Here is a 10947-nt window from a genome sequence, read left to right on the forward strand (position 1 = left end):
ACATTCCTTGTCTACACTCACTGGGAAATAAAACTCAGAGCTCAGAGGAAGTATATACAGGGAAAATAATAAGGGTCCTAAGATCGACCCTTGATGGACACCACACTGTAATTGAGCCGACGTAAAAGAAAAATTACCTACATTTACAGAGAACGTCCTTTCTTTGAGATAGGAGGAAACCCACTGGAGGGTCATCTCCTGGATGCCAGCCATACATTCTAGACGATTGATAAGAATATTATGGTCGATAATGTCGAACGCGGCACTGAGACGACAGGTGAACCTGAATCCATGGAGAGAAAAATATCATTAGTGACCTTCAACAATGCAGATTCAGTGCTGTGCAAGTGTCTGAAACCAGACTGAAATGTATCTAAAATGTTAAATGTATTTAGATAGGAGTAGAGCTGCGAATAAACAACTCTCTCCAAAATCTTGGAAATAAAAGGCAGTTTGGAGATTGGTCTGTAATTGTTGTGTATTGCTGGATCCAAAAAGTTTTTTTTTTTTAACAAAGTACGTAGAATTGCATGTTTAAAACTAATTGGAACAACTCCACTTACTAATGAGCTGTTAATTATAGCTGTCACACTGGAACTGATAGTCATGAAAGAATATCCAGCTTGTAACTGGAACACTTCATCTTGGAGACTACAACTGCTAACTGTGCTGACAAAACTGGTTCAAAGTGAGTCAGGGAGCTGGACGGTGAAGGAATTAGTGGTTGATCAAATTGTGAAGGAACAATAGCACCTTTAATCTGCTCAATTTTGTGAGTAAAGAAGTTTAAAAATGTTTCACAGGTCTCTTGAGTGGCTTCCAGAAAAGCATCTTCTAGTTTGGTTTAAAACGGAATCAATTGTTTTGAACAAAACTTTTGGTCGATTTGCGTTATCAGAGATTAATGTAGAGAAAAACTTAGCTTTCGCTTCTTTCACTGCTCTTTGATAGTTTGTTAAACACACCTTTAAAATGTCAAAAGACTTGCACTCTGCTTTTCTGCACTCTTGTCTGAGAGCACGGGTGACATCATTTAACCAAGGATGTGAAACACCCTTAACTCTCCTTGGCTTGAGCGGAGAGACATTATCAAGTGTAAGAGTACAAGATTTATTAAAAGCTTCAACCAGTGATTCAGTGTCAATTCCAACTAATACATCATCTGTGAAATGCATTAGATAAAATTCTGATTGGCAGTAGACGAGTGAATGGACCGGGAGTGACATAAGGGCTGAGAAAAAGTAGGGAGAGGACAGTAGACTCAAACATTATTGAATAATGGTCAGAAATGGCAATATCTAAGACCTCTAAGTTGGATACAGAAAGACCATATGATAACACAAGATCTAATGTATGACCCATATTGTGAGTAGGATCAGTGACATGCTGTACAAAATTGAAAGACTCAGTGAGGGAGATAAATTCATTTACCAGAGATTTTGATGGACAGCATACATGAATATTAAAATCCCTCAGAATCAGGAGTCTATCACCAGTCCAGAGAGAAAGTCTAAAAATTGATTTTTTTTATCACTTTACCTTTTTAAATCTGAGAGGTCTGTACACAAGTGCACAGAAAGCAGGATCCAAGATGTCAATCTTTAATATTTGGACTTCAAAACTTGAATACATGTCCATAGGCAGCATTCTGCATTTAAAAGAGTTTCTAAAAACAGTGGCAACACCACCTCCACGCCCTGAAGTCCGTGGAGAATTTAAAAAGTCGCAGCCTGGCGGTGTTAGATCCCACAGGGCCATTTGTTCGCCAGGATTCAGCCTGGACTCGGGGATGAATAAATAGTCCAGAGAGTGAGATATAAAGAAGTCATTCAGAATAAAAGACTTGTTCGATGTTGATCGTGCATTTATAAGGGACATTTTAATAGTGGCGATAGGGATGTGCCTGAAGCTGAATACCTTATTCGGAAAGGCACGAATAATGAGTTCAAAATGAATAACGAATTAATCCAGATAATAGAAAAAATATTCGGAAGGCTGATCATCCAATGAGCACAGGCATATAGCGATATTTTAAATAAACATATACAGCGCTTTGAGCTATTAACGGAACTTTGAATTTGTTATCATCACTATACTCTGAAGCTACATGAGTAGTTTGGAGACAGTGCTAGCTGCTGGTCAAAACTATAAGCAGTTGTATGGGTCACTGGGGATGCTATATCCTATTAATTTCACTTATGGTGGATCTGCAGCTATATTAGTTATTGTTCCTTTGACATGGGAGTCTATGGCAGCCCTATGATGAAATTTGGCACACTGATAGGGGTGGGTATGAATAGCCCCCAGACAAAATTTGGGGTCTCTAGGACAATCTCTGTAGTGCCACCACCAGTTAAAAAAATGCACTTTTCTTTTGTGCATAACTCATGGTGATTGTAATGGACCCCTTATATTAAAACTCTGCCTGTTACAGTGACCACCATCTTGGATTGGGACGTTTATCGGTTATTTGTCCTAGCGAACAGAAACTTAGTATGCTTCAGTAGCACCATGATCTGAGGGTACATGTCAAGCTTGGTGACAGCACCACCAACAAGTCAAGAAATGTCAAAAATGTCTATTTTTGCCCATAGTCCAACGATACCAGTTTTACCAACACTGGGCCTCATTCATGAAATTTTGGTTAATATATGAGTAAATTCGGAGTAATTTGTGCATAAAACGGACCTTCCCAAAACCTTTCCGCCGGACTCACAAATGCTTCGTTTTCCCCAGATTTGTTAGTAAACGTGTATGTTAGTGAATTCCAAACATTCGTAAATAGGGGGCGTGTGCACGTTCATTCACAATTATCAAAATCCACGCCCATGAAAACACCATATAAGGAAGTCACCAGACTCATTAGTAAATGCTGTTTACATCTATGCAGAACAGTAATGAAATCGTTTTGATGAATGAAGTGCATTCACATCATATAATTTTGATTTAACAAACACAATAGTGTCTCAAAGAAAGTGAGGACTTACTGTCATCGGAGGCTCTTTTGTGAATGAAACAGTTCAAGAAGTCAATAAAAATGGTTTGAAATGAGTTGAAAATTCAAATGTTCAGTTCACACCGGGAGGAGGATGTCCACCACCATTAATTTTCTCTGGTTCAGTTCACCAGCATCATTTGTGAAACTTCTCGGGTAAATCATGATGGTAACAGTGATATACTTTCAACTGGAATAATCTTCAGAGATGTTAATAGAATATCTGAAGAAGATCTTTGACTGAAACGCTGTGAGATATTAAAGATTTGTAAGCCATACAACAGTGCGCAGCCTTTTTCTATTTTCTCCCCGTTGTATTGTGTACGCACCTGTCCGTGATGTGTTTATTTATGGGTTTAACAGTATTAGCATTGACCATACATTATCAATTGAATGTGATTTACCGATGCCTGTACTGAATTATGAAAAAATAAATTCAAGCAGTAAAGAAATGATTCTAAATAAGTATAGGCTATGGTTTAATAAGAAAACAAAGCTTTTTTCTTCTTTTTTTGTTTTTTTTACTAATTTATGTTATTTTTTAAGGTTAATTTCACTCATTTAATTGTTAGTTAAGTTTTTTAATTACTTGTATAATTTCACCTCTATCAACACGTGTGATTTACACGTGGTCGGGAACAGGTGTAAATTTTGTTCGTACCAACTAACGTTTTGAAAATACGAAAACATTCATGAATCAGAGAATTTACATCAGAATGGTTTTACAAACGTTTTACACACAAATTATTTCTGCTCGTGTTTCGTGGATGAGGCCCAATGATCATATTGCCTCTCTGCAATTTTGAATTTTATTATAAAGTGAAGTATGTTTTGAACGCTTTTTCAGATTTAAAAGAAAATTGGCATGCGTCTTTGACATCTTGTCCTGAGGGAACCTGAGTATTTTGGAGACGGGGCACTTATAGTTTAAACGAAAATTTGTTTGTTTAGCATGGCTAGAATGTTACATGCTATGATAGTTTAACATGCTAATTGGTTAGCATGCTAACTGTGGGATATATCTTTTAAGGCTGTATAGTTAGGCTAATCATTAGCATCCTAACCAACACTTTTGTGTGCTGACTCTAAACTTAACAAGTCTCTTTGTCATGTGTGTAGTCTAGTATTGCCATTGTGTCTCTGTTGTACTGGAGCTATTTGTGTTGTACTGTGAATGTGTCTATTTCAGAACAAAGACCCCTGAAACTTTAAATATATTACTGAAAAACGAGAAAGCTTTGAAATGTTAGTTTTGTAGGTTGGGTCCCTTTCAGAAGAAGAATCTCATCAGTGTTTCAGGCTCCTGTAGGAGCTGATTTTGGGTGCGGCTGATTAAAATCACACAAGCGCATGTTCAATCCTGCCCACATTCCTGCAGCACACTCTAGAAATTTGCTAGAAAATGTGAAATGATGGTTATTAAATGAGTTTTTGCTAGAATGTCAATCTCAAATGAACAGATTATAAACTATATTGATCACAGTTCAGCTGCTCGTTTAACATCAGACTGCCGTACGCTGTCTACCAGCAACACCATGATCATATACATAAGATGTTTAAACATAAATATTCATGCTTGAAATTAAATTGTGTCATTAAGGTTCTGTTATACTCATTTGATCCTTCAGCTTCAGAAATCTTGTGAATGTCGCAGATGATCTGATGATAAAATCATCATTAAATGTGAAAACACGAGCACATTCCTGCAGCGAGTCCAGACAGGAGGGGCGTCTCCACTTCCTTATTCAGCTGCGTTACTCAACCTGAATGTCAACATATGATTAGCAGCAGTTATTACAAAAGCCATCATGAGCGCATTCAGTTGCTGCAAGAAATTAAAGTCACATAGGAACCCAGAAAAATATCATAGAACATACAACACATGTATCTGTTTCACACATCAGTGTGTCATTAGATGTTTATATTCATCCTAAACATACTACACATGGAAGATAAACAGCACAAGAATCAAACACTGTATTTATACAGTTTTAAGTCTGAAATTACTGCAACGTCTGTCTGAATCTAAAAGTTTGAGAGGGTTGTTTTGTGAATAATGCTGTTGAACATGAATTATTTCCATTTAAGATGACTGGACTGTGGTGGGCGGGCTTTTGACTCAGACGGGCGGGGCTTGTACAAGGTTCCTGTAATATGACTGGCTGTTTCATAGTGAGCACCTGAGACAGGTAAGAGGTAAGTGATCAGAGAATGAATTCAGAAGATTTTCACGTCAGTTATCTGGATCTTCTCATTGTTTCCTCTTTCTGCTGGATTGTGTAACATGGATGAAGTTTCTCTTCTCTGTTCTCTGCCGGTAATCAACAGACAAACTCCAGCTTCATAAAGTGTGTTTTATTGTGAGTGTCTGTGTGATTTGTAAGTGTTTTATATTTGCATGTGATTTGAGGTGGAAACAAACAGTCTGTAGGTGAGTATGAAAGTATATATTTGACATTTTTAATGGATGGACAGACAGACGCAGATGTATTTGATGTGAGAATTCAGTCAGAAAAAACTTTGTGGTTCATGTGTTTGTTTGTGTGTCCACAGGGCAGATCCGCAGCAGGTCTAGTCTTGTATTGGGTGAGGTCGGTCAGTAAACCTCATCTCAACATACAGACAACCCTTGAGTACATTTGACTCGTTGTTTTGTATTGTTACAGACTGAATATGCACAACTCCTCTCAGTGTTTTTTGAACTGATCTGGATTTATCCTCGTGTCGCGTCCTTCATTCCACCGGAGTCTGTAGAAACAGATCAGATTTCAGTGGCATGAAGAGCATGACACATGGAGTAAACATCTGAACAACATCAGAGTCTTTAACCCCTTCAGTGTCAAAAACTTAATGTATCTGTGAAAGACTGTGAGCTTATGGTTGTTTTCTGTTTTTTAACATCTCACCTTTAAATGTGTCACAAACTCCAATATTTAAATGTTACCCCTGAATTACAATTAAGGAATAAATATGACAAAGTGACTAGTTCATATACATCTGATTACAAAAGTTAAAGTATACAATAAAAAGTCATGATTTAGATGTTGGTGTATTTGTGTTTTTTCTCTCATGCACCCCCTGTTGAGAGAATCCTGCACATAAACATAAGAATCCTGTCCAATATCCCTCATCACTAAAGTCACACTTAAAATTATGTGAATGTCAATGCATTAGATAACAAAATGTGTCATTTATTACAAGCACACTTTTCAATCCAAACATTTTACAGTTTGAAATAAAACAGTAGATCTAGTGTTTAAAATAAAGACATGCAGTAGAACATGTTGACAGTGCAGTTCCAGTTCCAGCAGCATTTGAGCACATGACACTTGCTTTCATATTTTGTTATTTTATGCAATGACATATTGAGCATGTTTACATGAACGATCTTACACTAATTATGCTTAGGTCAACAATGTTTATGGTCCTGAAAATGCCTTAAAAGGTTATAACAGTTTAAGCAAAAACCAATCAACACACATAGATTTCTACCCATTACCCATATTTCAGGTTGCATGAAAACTCCTTTCCCGCCCTTCTTACCAATGTTGTGTAAGTGACTGTTTATGTTTTGACATCAAAAGCAAAGAATAACCCAATGATTAGGTTGGGTTAGGTTAGTCCCTAACCCTAACCTAACCCTTTTTTGCATTGTCAGATTTTTTTAATAAGTTGATTTTTGGTAGTTATCAATGTAAACACATTTCTAAGTGTGATTTAAGTGAACAATTACTTTTTGGACCAATGGTAGAAATGTCTCAATGGTTCATATATTATCAAAGACCAAATAATCAGCCCTAAAACAATTCCCATGCTGAAAGTGTGAGATAATAAATACATCATGACAGACAGTTTTTGCCTCAAACGGTCCATCACATTAGATGTATCTACAGTTCAGGAGACTCAAATCAGTTACTTGACTGCGCTGCGTCAGAGTTCATCTTTTGCTCTTTTCCAAATTTCAGTTGTTTATTCACTTTCTTATTAGAGATGATAATGATGATCGGACTTATAGCGGCATACAGAGACGAGAAGAAGATCCTGAGATCTGAAATCAGCGATGAGCCCAACGTCTGTGGGACTGTGAGCGTGTAAACCCACAACCCGTTATCCACCCCGTAAAACAACACGTACAGCATTACCAATGTGACCACCGTGATGGCCGCCCGCCTTTCTGCAGACTGGCCCTGTCTGCCACCACGTATACCCTTCACCTGATGACTGTGGCGATACAGAAACACCAGAATGATGAGACTGGCTGTCGTCATGAGTGTCATGGGCACCACATCTCTGCCCACCTGAGCTGCGCCATTGGCATCCCGTGACAGTCTGGACGGGAAACTCAGGAAGCAGAACTCCAGGTTGATTCCGTTTTGGATGAGTTTGGAGTTGTTGCTGGCACCTACGGCGAACATGAGGGGCGCTACACTCATGGATGTGTTAATCACCCACAACGCCAGGAAAATGACACCCAAATACTGGGCGACCAGAGCGCGGGCAGTGGCCCAGCATGACCCAGGCGGGGTGATGCTCAGGCACTGATATGTGCTCAAAACGAACGTTAACCAGATGGATAGAGATCTGGATGTGCGGTAGATGAAGATGACGGCTTTGCAGCCAGTGTTGTCAAACACATTGTAGATCTCAAACGTGGCGAAAACCTCCAGCAGACAGCGAACGGCCACCACCATGAGGTTAGCAGAAGCCAAGTGAAGTACGATGGCGTCCGCAGGTAACAGATGACCCTCATGATAAGCCACCAAGAGGAAGGCAAAGATGACGGCGCCGTTGCCTGGAACGCCCACTACCGTGAGAGACAGGAAGAGCATTCCACGCGTCCAAAAGTCCGAAGTCATCTCTGCTCTACACAGTTAAAGAATTAATCCTCCTCTAGGCTCAATAAAGCACATCTGTCTAGTATCTCAATTCTGAAAACATGGAGATTGTGCACATTTTCCTGATCTCTCTTGAATGTACAGGTTTTTGATGTTTCAGATGTTGAGAACTTTAAGTAGGAGCTCCTGCTAGGTTCCTCACAGCAGCTCATGTCACCTCAGTGGTTTTATAGGGTTAACGGAGTTGTTGGGATCTTGATGTTTAGGATGGTCCAGTGATTTCAGATCTCATTAATTATCTAAATTATTTGCACTTGAGTGAGTCCGTCACAGTCACTCATTCATTCATTTGTCATAAACACACCACCTTCATCACCTTCAAATACAGCAGCAGAACTGTACGGGAAAGTCAAAAGAAATGAAGACGCATTTGCAAGACATAAAGTTCAAGAAATAAAGTTGCAGTTACAAATATGAACACATTGTGTGTGTGTGTGTGTGTGTGTGTGGTGTGTGTGTGTGTGTGTGTGTGTGTGTGTGTGTGTGTGTGTGTGTGTGTGTGTGCATGATAGACTAAAGAGACCATGTACACTACCTCAACTATAATACAACATCAAACTGCAGTAAGGTGTTGAGGTGGGCATTTGTAGGGCAGACAGATAACATTTCTCATTTCTACATTTCTGCAGTTCTACAATATGTCCTTGATGGGTCAGTTAATCCCAAAGTTTACTTCGGTTTTTACTTGTATGCTAGCATATTGTAGCTCTGTCTCAAGCCTTTCAAAGTATACTCAAATTGACCATGTGCATGTACTCCGGCGATTGATGCATGCACATTACGACTGCTATGAGATAATGGACTTTTTATCTTCAGGAGTCTAGACTCATAAAGGTGTCTTTATTGTAATACAAATGCAGGTATCTCCTGAACCTCCTCACACATGCACTCTTGACATTCACATCTACTTTTGTTGTTTCCACCTTCATCTCCTGTTGTTCACTGGTGATTACATTGTCTTCTTGCACTACTTTGTGAAACCAACGGCTAGTGGCGTAACTTGGATCTTATGGGCCCAATGCAAAGCATCTGTCGGAGCCAATAATTGTTGTAGAGCCATTAACGAGTGCAAACAATTCCAGGCGCATTTGCAACTATCCGTACTGGGGAAGTGTGGTTAGACGTGGTTTTAACACTATAAGGTCAATAAAAGAAACAGGTTCCTCAAATAAGAAATTAAAAGTGTCTAGTGTTTAATTCAGTTGACTTTCCCTTGGCTTGAATCCATGCATGAATACAAACAAAAAACCAACAGAACTCATAAACCACTTCATATCTGATTATATGCTCATATTTGAGTTTATGAGTTTCATAAATCCCCAGGGAACAATAGCACGTGTATTATGAAATATCTCATTCATACAATGAAACAGTTATATTTTAGACAACACACCAAGAAATCTTTCACGTAAGGTTTTCAGGCACAAACAGTTCTTGTGTTTGTGGGGCCGCTGATCTCATGATACATGATGAAGCTCATTTACATCACAACAGAAAACAGACGAGTCCAGACCGGCCCAAACCATCCACATGTCCCTGAGCTGCTCATTACACAGCGTGTTTATAGAGACTGAATTAGTTAATGATCTTAATGTTGTCTAATTAACTTATGAGGACTCACAAGGGACAAATGCGCTCGGTAGTAAACACTACACAACACCTGCTACACAGAACAAAAAAAAAAATGATACTTTTATTTAGTCTTTGTGTGATCTTGTGGATTTTTAGGTTTGTAACAGATCCCAGAGGAACATTAGAGACTATATATACAGAAAGCATAAGTCATGGACTGCAGAAGACCCCTACGAAGACAACATTCCTACAGACAGTCACAGGTGAGTGCATCTTATTAACCACATTCTCACTGCATTACAAAGACCATCACTAATTCTTCAAAAGACCTCAAAAGAAGTCTTGCAGGTTAAAGTGTTAAAAGTCTGTGAGTCTAGCCTCATTGTTTCTTTTGTGTTTAGCAGGAGCGGGTCTATGGACTTATGCATCACGATCAAAGGCGTCTCCTTCCTCCTGCAGGCCGGGCTGGGAATCCTCGCCAACATCCTGGTCCTGCTGGCGTACGCGCACATCATGTTGACGGATCCGCACCTGCAGCCAGTGGACATGATCCTGAGCCACCTGGCCTTCGCCGATCTCATGCTGCTGTTAACCCGCTGCGTCCCGCAAACCATGACCGTCTTTGGCTTGAAGAATCTACTGGACGACGGCGGCTGTAAGGTCGTCATCTACACATACCGTATCGCCAGAGCCCTGTCTGTATGCATCACCTGCATGCTCAGTGTCTTCCAGGCGGTGACCGTCGCGCCTGCTACGGGACCGCACCTGTCCAGGTTAAAGGCTAACCTGCCGCAGCTCGTTGTCCCCACATTTGTGGCACTGTGGTTTATAAACATGGCCGTGTGCATAGCCGCCCCGTTCTTCTCTGTTGCCCCTCGTAACGGCACCGTCCCCCCATTCACGCTCAACCTGGGCTTCTGCCACGTCAATTTCCGTGATAACTTGTCCTATGTCATTAATGGCGTTGCCGTTTCGGTGCGAGACTTTGCGTTCGTGGGGGTGATGTTGGGCTCTAGTGGCTACATCCTGGTCCTTCTGCACCGCCACAGCAGGAAGGTGCAGGGAATCCGCAGATCGCAGGGCAGCATGAAGGAAACGCGGGCGGCGAAGACGGTGGTGATGCTGGTGGTTCTGTACTCCGTGTTTTTCGGCATCGATAACGTGATCTGGATCTACATGCTGACAGTGGCTCAGGTTCCTCCTGTCGTGGCTGATATGAGGGTGTTCTTTTCCTCCTGTTATGCATCTCTCAGTCCGTTCCTCATCATCTCCTCCAATAAGAAGGTCAAAGCGAGGATGGTGTGTGCAGCATCAGACCAGGAGCAGCAGGCAGCAGACAACACAGACTCAAATGTCAAAAACCGATCATAACATGGAGATCTAGCATTTTAATAGTGTTGTAGATGTGACTTTTAAATGATGTATGATGTATCTCTATTTGAAATGTTTGAGTAATGGCTGATTTGATCCACCTCATAAATGAAT

At 40.2% G+C, this 10947-nt stretch overlaps 2 protein-coding genes and 1 long non-coding RNA gene across 4 annotated transcripts in view; 1 reads left to right on the top strand and 2 right to left on the bottom strand.

Annotated features, from left to right (window-relative positions):
- The window catches only part of LOC127438437 (uncharacterized), a 7793-nt gene extending 3051 nt beyond the window's left edge, over positions 1-4742 (bottom strand). Inside the window, exons 1-2 of the long non-coding RNA XR_007896741.1 lie at positions 4608-4742; positions 142-283 (exon numbers count right to left, since the gene is read on the bottom strand). This is a non-coding gene — a long non-coding RNA (uncharacterized LOC127438437). The remainder of the gene's footprint in view (positions 1-141; positions 284-4607) is intronic.
- A 2161-nt stretch (positions 4743-6903) lies between these two features.
- Positions 6904-7851, bottom strand: LOC127438047 (olfactory receptor class A-like protein 1). The gene has a single exon (XM_051693334.1). It carries the CDS (start codon positions 7849-7851, stop codon positions 6904-6906), a length of 948 nt encoding a protein of 315 aa, XP_051549294.1.
- A 1588-nt stretch (positions 7852-9439) lies between these two features.
- LOC127438325 (olfactory receptor class A-like protein 1) lies at positions 9440-10928 on the top strand. Of its 2 annotated transcripts, none has more exons than XM_051693837.1 (3): positions 9440-9529; positions 9619-9725; positions 9864-10928. In XM_051693837.1, the coding sequence occupies exons 1-3, from the start codon at positions 9500-9502 to the stop codon at positions 10831-10833; spliced, it is 1107 nt and encodes a 368-aa protein (XP_051549797.1). In that variant the 5' UTR covers positions 9440-9499; the 3' UTR covers positions 10834-10928. The 2 variants fall into 2 exon arrangements, with proteins under 2 accessions (XP_051549797.1, XP_051549798.1); XM_051693838.1 differs by having other exon boundaries at positions 9867-10928.
- Positions 10929-10947: the final 19 nt, after the last annotated feature.

Source organism: Myxocyprinus asiaticus, chromosome 49 (genome assembly GCF_019703515.2).
Source record: "Myxocyprinus asiaticus isolate MX2 ecotype Aquarium Trade chromosome 49, UBuf_Myxa_2, whole genome shotgun sequence".
Classification (NCBI taxonomy): Eukaryota; Metazoa; Chordata; class Actinopteri; order Cypriniformes; family Catostomidae; genus Myxocyprinus; species Myxocyprinus asiaticus.